This window comes from Castanea sativa, chromosome 6 (genome assembly GCF_040712315.1).
Source record: "Castanea sativa cultivar Marrone di Chiusa Pesio chromosome 6, ASM4071231v1".
Lineage (NCBI taxonomy): Eukaryota > Viridiplantae > Streptophyta > Magnoliopsida > Fagales > Fagaceae > Castanea > Castanea sativa.
Window position 1 is genome coordinate 11235668 of NC_134018.1, and position 23310 is coordinate 11258977.

Consider the following 23310-nt stretch of genomic DNA (forward strand, 5'->3'; position numbering starts at 1 on the left):
ATTTTTTATCCACAACTTCCAAGGAAGGTGCGCGTGTCACAACCAAGGTAATTGGACGAGGAGGGACCAGCATTGCAGGTGAAGAATCGCCTGCATGCGCTTGAAGCAAGGCCAATAGGTCGGGCTCTTTCTCTTGAAAACCCATTGTGCTGGTTGAGGGATTGGAGCTGCACGGAGCATCTTCGCGGTAGAACACTTCAAAGTCTTTCTCCGTCACCTCGGGTTAAGTTGGCTCGAGAATGGCAGCTCTTTCTTCGGTTACGGGATTGGCAGCCTGCTCCGGGGGATAAAGTAATCTGGTGACAAGAGGGGCAGGAAGTTGTGCGTCTTGAGTTCCTGCAGGCGGAGGTGTAGGTAGTATGAATCTAGGAACCGCAACATCAATCTGAGCTAGCCAAAGATCCCTTGCTCTGATTACGTTCTTCGGGCTTTGGAAACGTTTGGTGGATGGGGTGTAGCCGAGGATGATGTGGGCTGCTCGGAGCTGTCCGTCTCTATGTAAGAATATTTCTAACCGAAGAATCCTGTTTAGATCTTCACGGTTCACAGCAGATAAATTTGGAGCGGTATGGTAATCGTCTGCAATAAGGAATAAAATCGTTAGAACGAATAAGTTAAGCAATACAAATCACATAAAGGGAAGATGGTTAGTCCTAAATACTAGGTCGGTCCTCGGGAACCCTACCTGGCACCCCTTCTCGGGTAGGGCAGTGTAAGCCGTCATACCAATTTCCCGAAATGATAAGGTAATCTTCGTCCATCCCTTTACTTGAATCAGGTAAGCAAGAGATCAGCCTAACGGAGGGGATTCTACACTTCATATAGTATTTAGTCTTGTCCCCTTTTTGGCAGTTGTACACCTAGTTTACATCTTGCCAGGTCAAATTGGTTCCCATCCTTCGGTTAAGGGCGTCTACGCATCCTAAAATTCTAAGGACATTTGGGGAGCACTGTGATGGGGTAAGCTTATAGTTTATCAGAAAATCCCTAGTCACACTACCCATAGGAATTTCCATTCCCCCCTCGATAAACGCAATCATTGGAATCAAAACTAACTCAGGTGGCTGTGATATGAGTGGAATCTCTTCTTCCTCACAATACTGAATGTCTACATCATCGGGGATCCTATATTGGTTTTTAAAGGTGGCCTTCGCCTCATCTGTGTTAACTAGCTTAGCGTACCTACCCATTAATCCTTACGACAAGAGGAGAAAAGCAAACAAGTAGAAAGAAGCAAAAGGAAAATGAACACACCTCTAAAGAATGCTTAAAATTTGTCCTCGGGAGCTCTCTCTTCTTTTAATCCTTCAAAATGCCAAAATGAGCTTCATCCAGCCTGAAGGTTTGCTTTTATAAGGGTGGGAAAATAGAAATAATGAGGTAAGGGCGGTAACTTTCCCGCTCATAATTAAGATCGAAATCTGAGCCGTACAATATTCATCCAGTCGTAGAACGTGCGCAGGAAAAGAGACGCTAGACTCCATAAATGCTCCATCGTGGGCTACGAGGCGCTAGACGCGGGTCATGGGCAATGAAAAGACGTCCGTACGTGTAAAAACAAAGAAACATGTAAAAAGCGTGTATGCGAAGTTAAAACTTGGTTATTAATTTATGGTTAATAACTCAAGTGTTAAGGGGGCTGTTGTAAGGTGCCGAAGACCCAAAGACCCGAGGACCCGAAGAGGGGAAGCTCGAGACATAGTAAGCAAGGGAGAATAAAGGAATAAGGAAATATACCCGAGGATACCCGAGGATGAAGTGGCATGGGTGTTGATGACATAGGGGACATATTGCGAATAGCTGAATGTGGCTGGATAACTTAGAATGTTGCATTAAATGTCCGGCACCAACCTTTCTGACCGCATTAATTAGGAAGTACCGACTTTGTCCGTTGCATTAATGTAGACGTGACCTGAACAGTACGGAACGCAAAGTTAGGGCTTTGCTCCATTACCGACAGACAGGTGTTGGGGGAAGAAGCTGAATAGATGGCAAGGTGTAGGGCTGAGATGATAGGAGCCAAGGATATAAATAGGAACCGGAAGATACAGAAAGGGGACTTTTGTTGTTGGACCCTCTCTACAAAATATATTGTATTCGGATCTTTAATCAGGAAACAAGCTGTGATAGTCTATGCTGGTTTATGATTTTTGGTCCTTACAGAAACAATCAATTATTTTACCATTGCGATTACCATAGCTATACAATTTATTGAGTGAGCCAGATCCTAAAATTTCACGCGTATCAATAGGTAGCAGAAGCATATTTACGAACATAGGTATGTCACGTTGCTACCTAATGAGAGTCTATTCATAAACATAATATATTTGTAATATACCTTATTCAACATTAATTAGACACGTTGTTGATTGCCTTGGGAACATTGATAGCCTCTGGAGAACACTTCTCTTCAAATGCTTTGCTTCAATTTTAATTGTCATTGTGTTCAAGAGTCTTGCCTCGTTAAGAACATATTTTACAAATTCAACCTCATCTTCTAATTCTTCATATCCATCAAAACTAAAAGCTGTAAGCAATGAGAGGCAACCAGAACCATCCGGTGATCCAATGCAGAATAATCGATTGTACTTCTCATCATCATCACTCTGATGAAAATATACACAGCACAGTAGATCATAAGTGTAAGTTTAGTTAGGGAAGATTAATTAAAAATAGCCTCTGATTAACTAAACTAACCTTTTCAAGAACAAGTACTTTTAAATTAGGAGCCACTAGGAGCAAGGCTTTTAGCACGTGCCAGTCAGATTGATTCACTCGAAACTTCAATCGGACCAAGTTTTGGTACATGGAAGGATAAATAGAATCAAAACAGAGACACTGCACCACAGGAATATATACACAATAACATCAAATTTAAAGGTGGTAATAAATATAAGACCAATGATTATCACACAGTGTACACACGTGTTTTTAACTGAAATCATGACTTCAGTGTGTTTGGCTAAAATCATGACTTGAAGTCATGATTTCAATTTAATTAAAAGGTGTTACTACCTCTTTTTGGCCAGGATATAATGAAAGGAATTTAGAGCAATTTAGTTCTCGAACAAGCTTGAGCACCATAACGTAATCCATTTTCAGGAACCCAATGCCGAGCGTAAATATAGACATGTGCTTCAACTAAGTTAGTTAGCTTTTCGAGGAAAACGAGGTTGCCCAAATCACCAAAAAATCGAAAGTAGTGGAGTTCTGGGGCGTATATCTCAAATTTGTAATCTGATTCAACATCGATATCTAAACGTTTAAGGGTGGGTACGTTTATATTATAATTGGTTGCACCGTCTAAACCTTCTCTTAGTGCCACCGTCAAATCTTCGAGTACTGGGCAGCCAGATATGAGATTCGAGAAAGAGTAGTCGTATTTATAAACAGTTCTGTACAGACACAGAGTCTTGAGGCTCGGAAACTGAAAGCTAGAAGGAGGATCGAGCACAATATCGAATCTTAATTCGAGATTCACAATTGTTTTGCAAGTAAAGACGGTAATGGGCAACTCCAAAACGTTCCCAGAAAAGTAAAACTCGAGATGGAGTTGTTCGACTTTACGCCCTATGACAGTGCGGATCCATGTGTGGAGATGGAAAGGGTCACAAGGAGTAAACAATGTGAGTCTAAAATTTCGGAGCAACGGTGCTGTGTGTAGAGCCAAAAATCTGTACGCAATATGTGTAAAGGTTACGGGTGTTTTGCGAATGCGAAGGTTATCCCTGAGGTCGATTTTAGGGACGAGAGTCCAGAGGGGCCTCCACCTGCTCGACAAAATGCTTGTGGCGACGGCTTTTTTGGTTGGAAGGAAAGAAAGGATGTGGCAAATAAGAGAATCCGGTAGATCGCTGATCCTGTCAATTGAAATTGAAACCGCCGTGCCTTTGTGTTTTAAGTCCGACTGATGAGTAGCTGAGTTGGCCATATCCATGCTTGCGCCGCAAAAAGGTTAGGGTTTGCTGGAAGTGGATGAGATGAGAGGCTTGTATTGAATGACTGTCTAGAGCGGAGATATTAATAAATTTAGCTGTTTAGAAAACTCAGGAATAGAGAAATCCCAGCAATATTGCATAATAGAAACTGGAATACAAAAGGAAACCTCAAGCAGCCTCTTCCCTCGCCACATAACCAAAGGGCCTATTTACCCAACACATGGGGAGATGAGATTTATTTTACATATTAGCCTAGGATCGTCCAAAAGTTTTTTTTTTTCTTTTTTTTAACATCATTACTATTTTTTTTTTTTAAAAGAAGTTTTGACTTATGACTCCTAATAATAACTTTTTATCATTAGGTCAAGATATCAATCAATTTTTGGTGTATGAGAATGATAGTGACGTTATTACAAGGTGACGGCACATTAAGAAGCTGACGGAAGTTCACTTGTTACATACTGAATGCACGTTAAGAAGCTGACGGCAATACGCTATCCGTCAACTACTGTCATTGACACCTCTTTAGCATTCATAGCCATGCCCCTTACGCAGCAACATTAAGCTGACGGATCACGTGGACGAGTCAGGGGTGACGACCTTGGCTGTAAGGTCTTTGGCTGATGTCCTTGGCTGACGGACCACGTTGGCGTACGTAAGCTGACGACAGTATAGGAGTTACACGTGGGCTGACGACCTTGGCAGGTGAAGGCTGAAGGAATAATCCAACTTTCATTTTTAGCCTATCTTGACCTCTGCTTATGTGAATATAAGGAAAGTCCTTGCGCTACGCGTTCAACTTAGTTAAGAAGATTCCTATAAGGAAATGGCTCAATACAATAGGCAAAGATCCGCGAATTACTCTTTTAAAAAGGAAAGTACTTCTTCACCAAGGCGCATATTTCGGCCACACACCACTATATATACCCCAAGACCCTCATGACCCAAAGGTACGCACAATTACCTCAACTCTGGCACTCTAGGGTTGTTTAAAGATTCTAACTTGATCGTCGGAGGGTCTTTGGCCGGCACCACACCGGTGCTCTCTGTCGATCACCTACTTTTTTTCTTCGCAGGTGTTGCTTCAAATCGGTGGAGTACTAGCAGCTTACTGGTGATCTCTTAGGCTTCATCAGTTGGCGCCGTCTGTGGGGAACGACAAGCATTTAGCCTTGCTCTATTCCTGACTCAAAAATTTGTATTCTACTCACTCGATCTATGTCACCACTAAAAAACCAAGGCGACGAACCGCATGCTACAGCGCTAGAAAGGCAAGTTCAAACGCTGGCTGCCGCCGTCGAGCGCCTTACTAAACAATCACGACTTAGAAGAGCAACTACGGAAGATGACGGCGCACCAAAGTGCGCCGGGGAGGACCAGAAGTAGCGAGCCCGGAGGGGAGGAATGCCGTCAGCCCGAAGGTAGTACCGCACCGACTAGGCCGGAGCGGCCGGAGACACACCCGCCATCCGCCTCTGACTCGCTGCCACCTCATATCACAACCGAGATGCAGGAGATGAGGGAGCGCATGGATGCAATGATGAACGCCCTTAAGGGACGGGTATCCAGCAATCTGGACGACCTAGTCCATAGAACGGATTCACCATTCACAGCGTTGGTGAACTCATGCCCCGTCCCTTCAAAGTTTAAAATGCCCCATGTGGAAAACTATGACGGATCCAAGGACCCGCCGGATCACCCGGAGTCTTTCGTAACACTAATGCATCTTCGTGGTGTACCGGACGAAATCATGTGGTGGCTTTCCTCACCACCTTGAAAGGGCCTCGCGAGGGATTGGTACAAGGTTGACGCCTAATTCCATCGGCACTTTTAAGGAATTAGGTGCACAGTTTGTATCACACTTCATTGGAAGTCATCGACACAAGAGGTCTATTGCATGTATACTGGGAATTAAACAACGAGAAGGTGAGACATTAAGGTCTTATATAGCCCGCTTTAACAAGGAATCCCTCTCGATAGACGAGGCAGACGACAAGACACTTGTGGCAGCATTCATGAACGGGTTACAAGAGGGTAAGTTCTTGTTCTCTCTATGCAAGAACGACCCAAAGACTATGTCCGACGTATACTACAGGGCGACGAAGTATATGAACGCGGAGGACGCCTTGCTAGCCAGGGACGACTACAAACCCAGAAAAAGGGAGAGACAGGAAGATACGAAACCCGATAATGGACGAAAGAGGGGGAGAACCAGAGAGGGACGAGATGATCGACGACCCAAGCCGCCTACAGGAAGGTACACGAACTTCACTCCCCTGAATACGCCCATCGACCAGGTGTTGATGCAGATTAAAGACGAGGAAAACTTGGCCTTCCCTGGAAAACTGAAGGGAGATCCCAACAGGAGACCAAGGGATAAATACTGCCGGTTTCATCAAGACCACGGCCATGACACCGCCGATTGCTACGACCTGAAACAACAAATAGAAGCCCTCATTAGGCGAGGGAGGTTACAAAGGTTCGTCAACAAAGAGAGGGCGAACCCGCCACAAAATCAAGCCCCTCGGCAAGATAATGATCGCCCCAGGCAACCCGTAAGAGACATAAGGATGATTGTAGGAGGCACCGCGAGGGCCGGATCTTCCAAGAAAGCCCGAAAGGCATACATCAGAACGATCCAGAACGTCCAGTCGGCAAGTCCTGCGCTTGGAAGGTCACAGATTGGAAATCCCCCCATTGAATTCTCGGAAGTAGACGCCCAGCGCCTTCACCATCCCCACGACGACGCTCTGGTCGTCACCATATGGGTAGGAGACTACAACATACACCGAGTTCTCGTAGACAACGGTAGTTCAGCAGACATCCTTTACTATCCTGCTTTTCAGCAGATGCGAATTGAAAGGGAGCGACTAATTCCGGTTAATGCCCCACTCATTGGCTTTGGAGGGGCGAGGGTACACCCACTTGGTACTGTCACTTTAGCGGTAACCGTTGGAGACTACCCACAGCAGGTCACCCAGAACATAACATTCCTGGTAGTCGATTGCTCGTCGGCCTACAATGCCATCATAGGGCGTCCAACCCTTAACTCATGGAAAGCCGTAACCTCGACATACCATTTGATGATAAAATTCCCCACTGATCATGGAATTGGAGAATTGAGAGGAGATCAGGAATCCGCACGAGAATGTTACGTGGTCATGATGGAGATGGACAATCACATTCAAGCCATGAACATAGAAGAACGTCGGATGGCGACAGAGCCCGTCGAGAGGCTCGAAGACGTACATCTCGATGAAGCCTACCCGGAGCGAACAACAAAAGTCGGAACCCTGGCCGACCCGGCGGTACGCCAGAAACTCGCAACTTTCTTGAAAGAAAACAAAGATGTGTTCGCATGGAGCCACGAAGACATGCCGGGAATCGACCCGTCGGTCATGGTGCACAGGTTGAACGTGTCACCATCTTTTCCGCCCGTCCGACAGAAGAAAAGAACCTTTGCCCAAGAAAGAGACCAAGCAATAGCGGAAGAAGTCCGCAAACTGCAAGAAGCGGGATTTATCAGGGAAGTGTATTACCCCGATTGGTTGGCGAACGTCGTAATGGTCAAAAAGAACAACGGGAAATGGAGGATGTGCGTTGACTTCACAGACTTGAACAAAGCATGCCCCAAAGATAGCTACCCCCTCCCGCGGGTCGACGTCCTGGTGGATTCTACGGTCAAACATCAGTTGCTAAGCTTCATGGATGCGTTCTCCGGGTATAACCAAATCCGAATGGATGAGGCTGATCAAGAGAAGACTTCGTTCGTGACAAGCCAAGGCCTTTTTTGCTACAAGGTCATGCCCTTCGGCTCCGAAACGCTGGCGCTACCTATCAGAGGCTCATGAACAAGATGTTTGCGCGGCAGATTGGAAGGAACGTCCAGGTGTATGTCGACGACATGCTAGTCAAGAGCCAAGAAGAAGAAGCTCATCTGGAGGATCTTAAGGAAACATTTGATACTCTTCGCTCCTACAACATGAAGCTCAACCCAAGCAAGTGTGCCTTTGGAGTGACGGCAGGAAAGTTCTTGGGGTACATGGTATCCCAAAGAGGGATCGAGGCCAACCCGGACAAGATTCAGGCCATTATGGGGATGGCCCCTCCTAAAAATATCAAGGAAGTACAAAGCCTCAATGGTAGGGTCGCCGCGCTTAGCAGATTTGTGTCGAAGGCTGCAGATAGATGTCTACCTTTTTTTCGAACATTGAAAAAATCCTTTGAATGGACTGCCGAGTGTCAACAAGCATTCGAATATTTAAAGGCCTACCTCTCTTCCCCGCCATTGCTAAGCCCCTCGCAAACTGTGAGAGAGGAACCGTTCCTCTATCCGGCCGTTTCCCGCAGCCGCCGCGGCCTTAATCGAGAAGACGATAAGATCCAGCCGACCCGTGTACTACGCGAGCAAGGCATTGCACGGTGCAAGAGAGATATCCCCCCATGGAGAAACTTGCCTTCGCTTTGGTTACAGCGGCCCGTAAGCTCAAGCCATATTTTCAAGCCCATACAATAGTCGTTCTAATCGACAAACCTTTGCGGCGCGCAATGGGCAGCCCTTCGCCGGACGAATGGCGTTATGGTCCATAGAACTAAGTGAATTTGATATACAATATCGCCCCCGCGCCGCCATCAAGGGACAAGCGGTAGCCGACTTCATCGCCGAGTTCACCAGCGCGGAAGGCGAAGAGGAGAAGAATCCCCAATGGGGCATTTTCACTGACGGGTCATCCAACAAGAAGGCTGGCGGGGTAGGGGTCGTGCTTAACTCTCCGGAAGGCGACGAGCTCAAATGCATGATTCGCCTCGACTTTCCTACAACTAACAATGAAGCAGAGTATGAAGCCCTGATAGCAGGTTTAGACCTTGCTCAAGTTGTAGGGGCCACGAACGTGGTTGTTCATTGCGACTCCCAAGTCGTCACAAGCCAGGTAAACGGCGAGTACGAGTGCAAGGGCGAAAGAATGAAGAGGTACTGGGAGCAAGCAAAAAAGAGGATGGACGGGCTCCAAGCCAAAATAGTCCAAATTCCAAGAGGAGAAAACGAACATGCCGACCGACTTTCCAAAACCGCATCTGCGGAAACTATGACCCCCATCGACAAGGTACTTTCTTTCATTCAGTCTTCACCGCTAATTGACGTTGTCTGCATACAGGAAATTGGTTCCGAAAACAATTGGACCACACCCCTGATCTCCTACCTAAAAGATGGCACGTTGCCTGATGAAAAGGAGGCTGCCAGGAAGCTGAAGGTCCGGTCTGCACGGTTTGTCTTGATAAAGGATGTTCTCTACAAAAGGGGCTTTTCTCGACCGTACCTAAGGTGCGTGGACCCCGAAGAAGCAAGCTATATTATGAGAGAAGTACACGAGGGGATATGCGGCAACCATTCCGGGTCACGGTCACTGGTACAAAAGTTGATTCGGGCCGGATACTACTGGCCAACAATGCAGAATGACGCCCAGGTTTATGTGAGAGCTTGCGACAAGTGTCAAAGGTTCAGCAACATCATTCGGCAACCGGCGGAAGAATTGACCCCCATAACTGCCCCATGGCCATTCGCCCAATGGGGGTTGGACATCATGGGACCATTCCCGATGGCAGCAAGGCAAACTCGAAGTTCCTCGTCGTCGGCATCGATTACTTCACCAAATGGGTTGAAGCCGAAGCCCTAGCCACAATTACCGAAAAGAACATAAGGGGTTTTGTATGGAGAAACATTGTTTGCGGTAGTATGGAATTCCAAGAGTCTTAATCTCGGACAACGGTAAACAATTTGACAACAACTCCTTCCGGCCTTCCGTTCGCAGTTAGGAATCAAGAACCATTATTCTTCCCCAGCCCATCCTCAAGCAAATGGACAAGTAGAAGTCACCAACCGATCCTTGCTTCGAATCATCAAGACTCGGCTCGAGGGGGCAAAGGGCGTATGGCCCGAGATGCTACCCGGCCGTGTTGTGGGCATACGTAACGACGTGCGAACCCCTACAGAGAAACCCCTTTCCACTGACATACGGAAGTGAAGCGGTCATTCCAAATGAGATAGGACTCACAAGTTATAGGGTGGCCAATCACGACGAGGGAAGAAATGATCAAGAGCTTCGTTTGTAACTGGATCTAATTGACGAAGTAAGGGCGGTGGCTGAGCAGAGACTCGCGCGATACCAGGACCTCGTAAGCAAGCACTACAACTCCCGAGTCAAGCACCGAGACTTCAAAGTCGGAGATCTTGTTTTAAGGAAAGTAATGGGCGCGACCAGAGATCCCACACAAGGAAAGCTCGGCCCGAACTGGGAAGGACCCTACAAGATCGTATCATGGCGAAGAAAGGGCACCTATCACCTAGCGACTCTCGGGACGGGCGTAACCGCGACACCCATGGAACGCCGACCACCTCGTAAAGTACTACCGCAGTGAAGATAGCAAGCGAACGTTACTCCTCCTAAATCCAGTTTACGATCCTTAATTATTTGTCTTAGCTTATTCTTGCCTACAGTATATTTTAAGCCCAAAGGGCTGAAAACTTATCTTTCCTATTTTTGAACAAAATTTTACTTATGCATTCATCATAATAAGAGGAGGTTCATTCAGAAACGACTAGTGAATTTTTTTTATGTCTTGAAGAAAACAACAGGTCCTCTACATCTAAGTCCACAAAGTGGACGGCCTACGTCTAAGTCCACAAAGTGGACGGCCTACATCTAAGTCCACAAAGTGGACGGCCTACATCTAAGTCCACAAAGCGGACGACATGCTTATAAGTCCACAAAGTGGACGGCCTACGTCTAAGTCCACAAAGTGGACGGCCTACGTCTAAGTCCACAAAGTGGACGGCCTACGTCTAAGTTCACAAAGTGGACGGCCTACATCTAAGTCCACAAAGTGGACGACATGCTTATAAGTCCACAAAGTGGACGGCCTACGTCTAAGTCCACAAAGTGGATGGCCTACATCTAAGTCCACAAAGTGGACGACATGCTTATAAGTCCACAAAGTGGACGACCTATATCCAAGTCCACAAAGTGGACGACCTGCTTATAAGTCCACAAAGTGGGCGGTCTGCCTCTAAGTCCACAAAGTGGACGATCTACATCTAAGTCCACAAAGTGGACGGCGTCATAAATAAGTCCACAAAGTGGACAATCTTACACCTAAAATGACGGTGTCATGTTCAAAATGACGGCGTTATGTTCAAAGTGACGGCGTTATGTTCAAAATGACGGCGTTATGTTCAAAGTGACGGCATAATAACGGTGTTATGTTCAAAGTTAGCTGACGGCATCGTTCGTAGAAAAATGGGCGTATTGCCAAATGAATACATCGAGCTAGATTCGCTGAAAGAGAAGCTGACGCCGTTAGGAAACTCGCATACGATTCTGTCCAACGGCGTCGCCCATGTAACTGACGGAATGATGAAAAACGACCCTGTTTTTATGAAAAAGAAGCTGACGCCGTCATCAATTCAAAGAAAAATTGGATTGAAGAAAAATACCGTCACCCTTAAGCTGACGAGTTCATCACGGACAATTTTGACTTAATAAAAAAAACACACATGCTTGAAGCATAAAATGACATTAAAATTAAAATAGGCAATGTCTTTACAAAAGCCCAGAAAAATGGGCGCCAAGTACTACAATTTCGTCTACAGTTCTTCAAAAAAAAAAAAAAAAAAAAAGCTTTAATCTCATGAGAGGGCGTCAGTGTTGTCCATTATCTTCAGCAGTGAAAGGCTGGGCACAAGAGAGAGAAGGGCTGACGGCATTTGGGTCGCCATTGTGAGGATTTGGAGTCAGAGTGACGGAGTGATCCGTTGTACCGGGCCGGGCTAGGACGACGCTGTTGTCTCTCTGATTATTGTCGTCAGCATCTTCATGGACGACGTCGCCTGCAGGGGTTGACGGGATGGACTCATCCATTGAAATCCTTGACAGATCCAAGTCCGGATAGACGGATTTTACTTGCTTCAAGTAGTCCTCAAACCCGTCACCGTAGTAGGCAGCACAAGCGTCTATAAAGGCCGACGAATCTTTGAACTCCGTCACAGCGTCATTCCTAGCCGTCTCCACTTGGACTAGGATGGATCTCAACTCCTTCTCCGCCGTCACCTTGGCCTCCGTTTCCATCTTCCGTCGGCGGGTCTCCTCCGTCAGCTTTTCCTTATAATCCTTCAGCTCCGTGCCCAAGATGCGGTTCGCTCCTTGAACCGCGCCCGACCGTCGCCTAGGTACTTGACGCGCTCGTTCGTACGGGTGATCACCCCTTCCTTGCGAGCACTCGCTGATGCTGCCTTCATGCGAACCATAGCCTCGAAAGAAAAAGGGGGCAAGACAACGTCGTGGCATAAAAAGTTGGACGGGCATCAAAATAGAAAGCGAGACTCACCCCCGGTAAGGTCAAAAAGGCCCGACGCCTTTATCTCGTCAATGGTCTCGCTCGGCACAAAGGTCCATTTCCTCATCCTTCAAAATGGACTCCGTCACCTCTACAACCGTAATCTTTGTGGGTCGAAGGCGACGAGCGTACCCCTCGGGAGATAGGGCCCGACGAAGTCACTGGGCCCCTTACTCGCCCCATGAACGGGCTCGAGGCGACGGCCTTCGTGAAGACTTGTCCCCGTGGGTTGGGGCAGCTTTCTTCCCTTGACGGTCTTTTCTACCGTCGCTTCCTCTTGGCCGCGACCTTCCCGACGGGCCTCGTGGGCCGACGGTGGGGTCGACTCGTCCCCAACCTTCTCCCCGCTCGTCTCTTCTTGCGCGCAGCAGCAGCTCGAATCCGTTGTTTAGCCGACTCCATCTCTCGCGAAGAATAAGGGTTAGAAAGAGACAACGTCGTGATAAAGGCAAGAAGGTAAAAGGCACTTACGACGACGTGAATAAGCGTTCAATTTGCAAGCTTCCTCCGTCGGTTCGGGACCTCCACAATATAAGTGAAGAGTATCTAACGTGATTAGATCCCGACACTTCCTCTCGTCCAATGGAATGGCCGTCACTCGACGAATGAAATCCTCCTCGCTCCTCGGTAATACGTGGACGATTATTAGCCGCAATGAAAAGTGACGGGTTAGGATAGCAAAAAAGTAGACGAGGCGAGAAGAGTCGACGGGATTAACTCGAATCTCTAACGTAAGCCCATGTGTTATCAAAACCATTGGGCATTGACTCCCACTCCTCTTGACGACATACCCAATTTGTCCCTTCTACAAAGAAGTATCCGCCCTTCCACTTCCTATTGGAGTCGTGCATATCCGACACTAACTTCAACTCCTTATCCCTCAATCGCAAAATGATACACTCCTTTTGACGAGGAAATGTGCCGAGGACGATAACACCAAAAGAACTCGTCCAAGGTCAACTCGACCCGGTTCCCACCACTTAGACTACCCCACAAGATCTCGGCACCAATGAAGGTTCGCCAAGCATTGGGGGCAGTCGATTGCAGAATCCCTAGAAAGTTAGCCACTCGACGGTGTAATGCCGTCGGCGGCAACCCCGCCCCGCCGCGAACATGGCATCATACATGCCGACGTCCGCGGTTCGTCCCGAGTAGCACCTCTCACCCTCCTCGTGCGTACGGATGGGAATGTCGTCGGGTATTTGGTAACGGGACCGCAAACTTTTGAAAACATTCTCCGACATCGTCGGGAGAAAATTGTTGACGGACCACTCGGAGGGTAAGATGAAGGACCCGGTCATCACCGAGGATCCCGAGGTGCTCACTGAGGCTTCCTCGTCACCGTCACTCTCACCCCCGTCATTGCCACTTTCCCTTCCACGAACCCCTTGGTCTTCGTCGGCTACCCCTTCTTCATCACCGTACACCTCACTTCCTCTAGAACTCTCTACTTCACCGTCAGAAGGAGTTGACGAGTCTCTTCGACGACTCAGATAGGCCCTCCGCGGGCTCACGACCTGATGGAAAAACTTCGTCGTAACCCGCTCCGTCGCGGATTGACGATGGATCACTCGGCGTCTCCCTAGACATCTGACTACCTACAAACGACGAGTTTTTCTAAGATCCTAGGCAGACGACTTCACTAAAGGGCGTCACTAGAAAAAGTAAAAAGGTAAAGTAAAGAAAACTTACGTGTAGGAGGACGGTCTCAAGAAGGTGACGGTTGCACGATCGACGGTGTGGTAAAACTGGCAGTGACGAATTTTTTCTCTCAAGATGAACAAGGCGAAAAAAGTGGAAAAAAGGTAAATAGTGAATATATATAGGAGAGAGGAGGCGCGAAAGACGAAGCGACACACTCGTCCAGACGCGGAGCCAATCTGCTTATGACATGTGTCCCACCATTTAATGAACATGGCACAAATCACCATGCAAACACCATTTCCCTCAAAGAACACCAATCCCATGACCCGTCGCCCATAGCCGACGGGATAATGGAGTGGGGGGCCGATAGTGACGTTATTACAAGGTGACGGCACATTAAGAAGCCGACGGAAGTTCACTTGTTACATACCGAATGCACGTTAAGAAGCCGACGCAATACGCTATCCGTCAACTACCGTCATTGACACCTCTTTAGCATTCATAGCCATGCCCCTTACGCAAAGCAACATTAAGCCGACGGATCACGTGGACGAGTGTCGTGGGTGACGACCTTGGCCGTAAGGTCTTTGGCTGATGTCCTTGGCTGACGGACCACGTTGGCGTACGTAAGCTGACGACAGTATAGGAGTTACACGTGGGCTGACGACCTTGGCAGGTGAAGGCTGAAGGAATAATCCAACTTTCATTTTTAGCCTATCTTGACCTCTGCTTATGTGAATATAAGGAAAGTCCTTGCGCTACGCGTTCGACTTAGTTAAGAAGATTCCTATAAGGAAAGGGCTCAATACAATAGGCAAAGATCCGCGAATTACTCTTTTAAAAAGGAAATTACTTCTTCACCAAGGCGCATATTTCGGCCACACACCACTATATATACCCCAAGACCCTCATGACCCAAAGGTACGCACAATTACCTCAACTCTGGCACTCTAGGGTTGTTTAAAAATTCTAACTTGATCGTCGGAGGGTCTTTGGCCGGCACCACACCGGTGCTCTCTGTCGATCACCTACTTTTTTTCTTCGCAGGTGTTGCTTCAAATCGGTGGAGTACTAGCAGCTTACTGGTGATCTCTTAGGCTTCATCAGAGAAAATTGAATCCTAGATTTTTTATTCAACTATCAAAAGTTTGACTAGTTGAAACAGTGCTCTAACATATGTGAATATAAGGAAGCGGCTTACCTCAAGTTTAGAAATCTCAAATATTTCCTTCATTTTAAAATAGACAAATAAATTGTGAAAAAATGTCAATAATTTATGTAATTTTCTCATCTCCCTTGACTCTCCTCTTTACACTATGTACAACATCACCACCAATATCTCTTAGGCCAAACTGAAAAAATGACATAGCATAAACATGCCAGAAGGTGACCCAAGAAATTTTACCAAAACTAACAGATTAAGAGTATGTTTGGTTGATGTGAAAACAGGAAGGATGGAAAATAAGGAAATAAAAATTTGGTGAAAAATGCCATGGAAAATAAAGAAAGAAAAATTCGGTGAAAAATGGCATTTTCCACTGTTTGGTTCTGAAGAGAAAACAAGAGAGACATAAAATGGAGAGGAAAATAATTCCTTTAGGCCTACATTTTTTTATCCTCCCAATTTGAGAGGAAAATGGGAAGGAAAGATGTTAAATGATGTAATTTACACAAATACCATCACTTTATTGCACTCATCTACTCTTCTCACTTTCCCACTTTCCCACTTTATTACACAAGAACATAATAGTCAATTTATATAAACTACATTTTCCATCCTCCCCTTTTTCTCTCCAACCAAACAAAAAAAGTTTTCACCCTCCCAATTTTCCACCTCTCTAACTAAACATATATGAGGGAAAACCAAATTTTTTCTATCCTCCCACATTTCCATCCTCCCACTAATTTTCCATCCTCTCACTTTTCTACTCCTCTGACCAAATGAACCTAAGACTTCTTTCATGGCCAACAGCTTCACCTTTTGAACTACAAAATAAATAGATCCCCCACCCTTTTTAGATCACCATCCACCTCCTCAACTTAAAAGCATCAGTCTTGAGTTGATCGGCATGGTGGTGTTGCAAGTCTAGGTTTGTGTTGCAAACTCAGCGACAACGTGGGTCATAGTGATGAAGATTTGGGTGGTCTAATGGCGGTGGTAAGTGGTTTGGGATTTCATTTTGGCTAATATGGTGGGTTTTGGGTTTTTAATTTATGTTTTGTACTTCTTCTCAGTTTGGCTCAATAGATTGTGGTGATGTGGCAAAGTGAAGAGGAGAGAGGCAAGAAAGATGAGACAACTACAAAAGTTGTTGGCCTTTTTCTAATTGTTTGATTACTTCGTTTCCAAATGCCACTTATCCATTTAAAAATGGGAGAAAACAGAAGATTTCTAAACTAGAGAGAGCCACTCCCAATTTTTTTTCCACATGTCACTCATTAAATTAAAAATGGGATGAAACAGGAGATTAATAAACTGGAGGTGACTTGCTCCCACTTTTTTTCCACATATCACTCATCTATTTGCCCCTCCCAAGCAAATAATAAGTTGGTTAGAGCTATGTGCGAACTCCTAATCCAAATAGGAATAGAAGTTAACTAATAATGGGAATTAATCCCATGTGATGCACTCACATGATCTTAACATACATATCAAGCCACCAATCAACACTATTCAATTTGGACAAGTAATCTCAACTCCCAATTACTCCGTGCAAAACGAAAACAAATAGGAGCTTTTTTTCTTCTTTTTTTTTTTTTTAAGTTGTGCTGGTTGGGATAGAATTGGATTCGGTGTAATTGAGTTCAGTTACTGCATCATGCAATTATCATTTTCTTGTGAGCAATAATAAGTCAATAGAGTAAATTTTGTTCAATTTTTTATACTAACTTTTAGATTTTAACATAAAAACGATAATTGCATCATACAATCTCAAATCTGGCAATGAGTAACTAAAATTGGGTGACTAAGTTGCAGTTAGAACAAGAAAAGGACATGGGATCAATCATGGGGCACCACATGGTTGCGAGATTGATTTCTTTAAACTATATTGATCCAAATGGGGGGGAAGCACTACATGGTATTGGGCAACAATGTGATAAAGATGTTGTGAATGCGTAGAGGGCCAAGAAAGGGCAGGCAAGCCTGCCAACATCGCTCTTAGTTTTTGGGCAACAATGTGATAAAGTTTCTCGTTCTAGCATTTTTAGCTTGACTGAACCGAAATTTGATTTAGCATTAAGAACATATATTGATCCAAATGGGGGGAAACACTACATGGTATTGCCAAAACGATGTCGCTGGAAGTAGAAACTAGGAAGGACCTAAGAACCATAAATTCATTAAAGAAATTCTTACTCAAAAGATATCATTTGTTTGTATTACAAACGAAGAAGGAACTCAAACTTAAAATTCAGCATCCTTCAATGTTGGGAGCTTGTGCCATAAATAAGGACCATAGAGTTGAAATGAAGGAGATGAACAAGAAGCACCAATGCATGAGTCGACCAGCTAATAAAAAGAAAAAGGATTTGTAGGTCTTGATCAACAAATAGATTAGCCAACATCCAATGCAATTGATATGAAGCAGAGTCGACCAGCTAATAAAAAGAAAAAGGATTTCTAGGTCTTGATCAACAAATAGATTAGCCAACATCCAATGCAATTGATATGAAGCAGTACTGCTTCATATCAATTGCATTGGATGTTGGGGACAGGCGCATATTTGTAGGAACAAACTTGTTGACATGATTTGCATTCTCTCTTTTCGGTAGCAGTAGATAAATTAACAAGTTCTACAACTTTTAAGCATAGCATAATGATAAGACGAATTTCACATTAGAACCAGTTGACTCTCTTAGTATAGAAGCTTCAAACGAAATCCAAAAACATTTTACATACAGGTAATATATACAGCCCATAATTTCTGGTTCTGTCTAGTGCAAAAGGAGGACAAAATTCGAAGAGGCCAGTGACAAAAGCATCAATAACAGCAATTTAACAAGTGAAGAAGAAAGTATAAGAATTAAATTTATGGAAAACGTGACGATGATGGTTTTTGTGCAGGAACACACATGTAAACATGATTGAAGCCTCTGTTTCAGCCACATTACGTAAAATAATAGATTTTCCATCAAATATCTAAGCATATTAGAATAGCAGAACCAACATCAGAAGAACTACAATGTTTTGAGTCTAAAAGTTTACCAGTTGATATACAAACACATTTAAGAAACAGTTGTATAAACACAGCCCAAAAATGGGTCCTTTAGACAATTAAAATGTCCTCTCTTTTTTTTTTGATGGATAAGTTTTAGCCCCAAGAGAAGGAGGAAGGGAAAATTCAAACATGTGACCTCCACTTTATGAGGTGTGGCCTCAGCCAATTGTGCTGCTGCTTGGGATTGACTACTTTATACATGAATTCAAAAATTAACAATTTATGAATTGTTAATGGATCACTACGAACATTTTCACCCAAGAATCTAGAAGTTCACAAATAAACAAAGGGCTTGCAAGTATTTAATAAATACAACCAGTAATAAGATAGAAGCTCCGAAAAAAATATAACTTTGAGACCTTAACATACCATCTACACCAAGACATGCATCTTACTATATTAAACCTCTATGGAGCACATAGCGTACTCTAGTTCCTGCATATGTACCTTATATACAATTCAAAAGGTATGCAAAACCAGGCACACGGTCATGACAAGAAATGAAGATGCCATGTCAAATGAAGTAGCGTCCATTACACCAAAGAGTTATCTGCAAGAAGATAGCACATTAGTGGAGATGAATTTAGAAAAAAAATATATATATATATGATAGGAAAAACGTATTTCAATTTTTTTTAATATTTTTTTATTCACAAGTTACACACACCTTGTAAGTCTTGAACCTGTGAATTTACACTCCATCCCATTATCAAGGAAGGAGTATGTGCCATTTGAACTATAGCTGATTGGTATTAAATCAAAAATTACATGTTTTTCTTTGTTATAAATTTTAGGTTACTTTTTTTTATAGAAACAACCAATTATTTTAACATTTCAACTGGCATAGCTAAACAATTTATTCAGTGAGCCAGATCCTAAAACTTCATGCATATCAAGAGGTAGCAGAAGCATATTTAATTACGAACATTCCATTATCAAAATTTTAGATTGATTCAAAAACCAGCAATAAGTATCTTAAGAAGGTTAGATTAACATTCTGCATATTTGTTGAAAGAATTTTCATTAAACAAGAGGTTAGAGTGATTTGGCTAATTAAACTCTTCCCCATACAATCAAAACAAGGGCAATATTTATATATGGAAAAATCATTAACAACCAGAAATTAGGTATGTCACATTGCCGCCACCTAACAAGAGTATTTGATAAACGTAAAATATTTGTAACATACCTTATTCAACAGTAATTACACATTTTGTTGACTGCCTTGGGATCATTGATAGCCTCTGGAGAAGACTTTCCTTGAAACGCTTATCATAAATTTTGATTGTCATTGCATTCAAGAGTCTTGCCTCATTAAGAACATATCTTACAAATTCAACCTCATGTTCTAATTCTTCATATCCATTAAAACTAAAGGCTGTAAGTAATGACAGGCAACCAGAACCATCCAGTCGCCCAATGCAGCATAACCGATTGTCCTCTTCATCATAATCATTCTGATGACAACATACACAGCACAATAGATCATAAGTGTAACTTTAATTAGGGAAGATTAATTACAAATATATCTTCCAATTAACTAAACTAACCTTATCAAGAACAAGAACTTTTAAATTAGGAGCCACTAGGAGCAAGGCTTTTAGCACGTGCCAGTTAGATAGATTCACTCCAAACTCCAATCGGACCAAATTTTGGTACATGGAAGGATAAATAGAATCAAAACAGAGGCACTGCACCGCAAGAATATATACACAATAATGCCAAATTTAAAGGTTGTAATCCATATAAGAGCAATGATTATTTTTAACTGAAATCCTAAGAAAAAGAAGAAAAACATGTGTAAAGATAAAAAAAGAAAGGGTGTCTTAGTACCTCTTTTTGGCCAGGACATATTGAAAGGAATTTAGAGCAATTTAGTTCTCTAACAAGCTTGAATATCCTAGCTCCATAATGTAATCCATTTTCAAGAACCCAATGCCCAGCGTAAATACCGACTTCTGCATCAACTACTTTAGTTAACTTTTCAATGAAAACGAGGTTGCCCAAATCACCACAAAATCGAAAGTTTTCAAGTGCCGGGCTGTATATCTCAAATTTGTAATCATGGGGTTTGGGGTAGCCTGGTATAAACTCGATTCCCAAACGTTTAAGAGTGGGTAAGATTATTTTAAAATTGGTTGCACCGTCCAAATCTTCTCTTAATTTCACCCTCAAATCTTCGAGTACTGGGCAGCCAGATAAGAGATTCGAGAAAGAGTCTTCGGATTTATAAGCAATTTCGCACAGACACAGAATCTTGAGGCTCGGAAACTGAAATTTAGAAGGAGGGTCGAGCACAATATCGGCTATTAATTCGAGAATCACAATTGTTTTGCAAGTGAAGACCGTACGGGGCAACTTCACAAGTTTCTTAGAATGGTAAAAGTGGAGACGGAGTTGTTGGACTTTACGGCCTATGACGGTGTGGATCCATGTGTCGAGATGGAATGGGTCACAGGGAGAATATGATGTGAGGCTAAAATTTCGGAGCAACGGTGCTCTGTGTAGAGCCAAAACTCTGTACACAATATGTGTTAAGCTTAAGGGGATTTTCTGGAAGCGGTTTTTCTCGAGGTTGATTTTTGGGACGAGAGTCCAGAGGGTCTTCCATCTGTTCGACAAAATGCTTGTGACGACGGCTTCTTTGGTTGGTAGAAAAGAAAGGATGTGGCAGATAAGAGAGTCTGATAGATTGCTGATCCTGTCAATGGAAACCACTGCGTCTTGAGAGAGTTCAACTTTCTTGCGTTTTGAGTCCGATTGATGATGAGTAGCTGAGTTGGCCATATCCATGAATGCGCCGCAACAAGGTTAGGGTTCGCTGGAGGTAGAGATAGAGAATTGGATTATGCGTGCGCGAGATGAGAGCCTATTTTGATACTGTGCGTACAGAGACTATTCTTTTTTATTTTTTTTCTTTCTTTTTGAGTAAAGACTACTACTACTACTACTACTACTACTACTTCTTCTTCTTCTTCTTCTTCTTCTTCTTTCTTTTTGAGTAAAGACTACTACTACTTCTACTTCTTCTTCTTCTTCTTCTTCTTTTCCTTTTTTCTTTCTTTTTATTTTTTTACTCTGTCAATAAGCACAGTTTTAACGTTTAAGCACATTTCGTGGAACAAAATTAATAAATGTGAACAGTAGGACAGTTGGATGAATGCGCTGGCATGAAAAAAAAAAAAAAAAAAAGAAGAAAGTAAATCCCACAAATCACCTTGAAGTTTGTGATAATACCAACTAAACCTAAAACATTTTAAAACCTACCAATTTTGCCCCCAAACTAAAATAAAATAAAAATTGTTATTTTTTTCTTTTCTTTTCTTCCTCTGTCTTCTGTCTCTTTCCATGCGGGATCGGAGGTCCTACACGGCCTTGGCGTTGTGGAGAGTCTAGGAATTGTTGTGCAAGGAGTGCAGCGTTTGGTTGAGTAGGTCGAGCTCTTTGAGCTCTCGTCTTTGACGGACTCATTTTTCTAAGATAGAGAGAGTTCTGAGATGGAGAAACTCAGAGAAGAGAGGAGGAGAGGAAAGAGACAGAAGAAAGAGGAAGAAGAGGAAAAAAAAAAGTAACGGCGTTTTTTTTTTTTAGTTGAGGGACAAAATTGTCTTTTAGGACGAAATTTGTAGGTTTTAAAATGTTTTGGACTTAGTTGGTATTATCACAAACCTCAGGGGTGGTTTGTAGAATTTACCCAAAAAAAATCAAATTAAAAAAGAAAAAAGTTGAGTAGCGAATTGTTCAAGTTTGGCTTAACAAAAATATCAATGTTCAAGCTTGGTTCGCTTGGCTCGTCAATGATGTTCAAGCTTGTCAAAAAGTATAAAAATTTGAGCTTCATTTGGATCAACTTGATTTATTGGTTAAGTCAAGTTTAAATTTAATATCAAGTTAAAACTCGAGCTCAATAATAAGTTTTGGAGCTTGAAATTCAATACAAATACATTATCAAACTCATATAAAGCTTACAATCAAACCTATTTGGTTTGGACAATTAATCTCATGAAACTTTTTGCATATTTTTAGTTGTGTTGGTGGGAAGAAATTTGGATTCAACATAGTTGAGTCGGTTACTATATCATGCAATTATCATTTTCTCGTGAGATATAAAAAATTAATAGATTAAATTTTGTTCTTATACAATTAACTTTTGCATTTAACATAAAAACAATAATTGCATAATGCAATCTCAATCTAGCAATGAGTGACTAAAATTGGATGGCAAAGTTGCAATGGGAACAAGAAAAGGACATGGGATCAATCATGGGGGCACCACATGGTTGCGAGATTGATTTCTTTAAATTTGTTTGCATTTAAAGACTACAAATCAACCCTCAACATCTCAATGATTACATCAAAAACATAGTCGTGCAAAAAATGGTAAACCGAGTCTCGATAGTACCTCTTGAAAGCTTTGTTGACGTTAGTCAAGACTCGTTCTTTCATTTGGCAAGGGAAACCAATAAGAGATAGGTAGCCAAGAATGATCAAGAGAACTTACAACAGTTAAGATGTGGTGAATGTGTAGAGGGCCAAGCAAGAGCAGGCAAGCCTGTCAATATGGCTCTTAAGTTTTTTGGCAACAATGTGTCAATGTGATAGTTTCTCATTCTAGCATTTTAGCTTGACTGAATATATATATATATATATATATATATATATATATATATATATATATATATATATATATATTTGATGTGGATTGAATTGTGAACATATAAACTTGATTCAGCATTAAGAACATATATTGATCCAAATGGGGGGAAGCACTACATGCTATTCCAAAATGATGTCGCTGGAAGTAGAAACTAGGAAGGAGCTAAGAAAGGTACTGATGCATTCTGCGATTGGTTACTTGTGGGTATTTACGGCCCACCTTATCCAACTAAAAAGAAAAAAGCTTAGGAAAATCTTATAGCTCTGTTGGATTCCTATCAAGGCCCCTGGGTTTGCATCAATGATTTTAATTTCACTGCCAATGACAGTGAGATCTTGGAAAAGTTGGCGTTGGCGCTGGTACACGCAACTAGAAAGTTTTCCCATTACTTTCAAGCCCACACAGTATATGTGCTGACTGAGTAACCACTACAGTCTTTGCTTAAGAGGTTTGACTTCAC

At 43.1% G+C, this 23310-nt stretch overlaps 1 protein-coding gene and 1 pseudogene across 1 annotated transcript; both read right to left on the reverse strand.

Annotated features, from left to right (window-relative positions):
- Positions 1 to 2339: 2339 nt before the first annotated feature.
- LOC142638141 (putative FBD-associated F-box protein At5g56440) lies at positions 2340 to 3937 on the reverse strand (annotated as a pseudogene).
- A 14129-nt stretch (positions 3938 to 18066) lies between these two features.
- Positions 18067 to 21271, reverse strand: LOC142638764 (F-box protein At4g09920-like). Its single transcript, XM_075812829.1, has 4 exons — positions 20027 to 21271; positions 19744 to 19884; positions 19383 to 19650; positions 18067 to 18743 (listed from the first exon to the last, which is right to left on the reverse strand). Exons 1-3 carry the CDS (start codon positions 20984 to 20986, stop codon positions 19384 to 19386), a joined length of 1368 nt encoding a protein of 455 aa, XP_075668944.1. The 5' UTR covers positions 20987 to 21271; the 3' UTR covers positions 18067 to 18743; position 19383.
- Positions 21272 to 23310: the final 2039 nt, after the last annotated feature.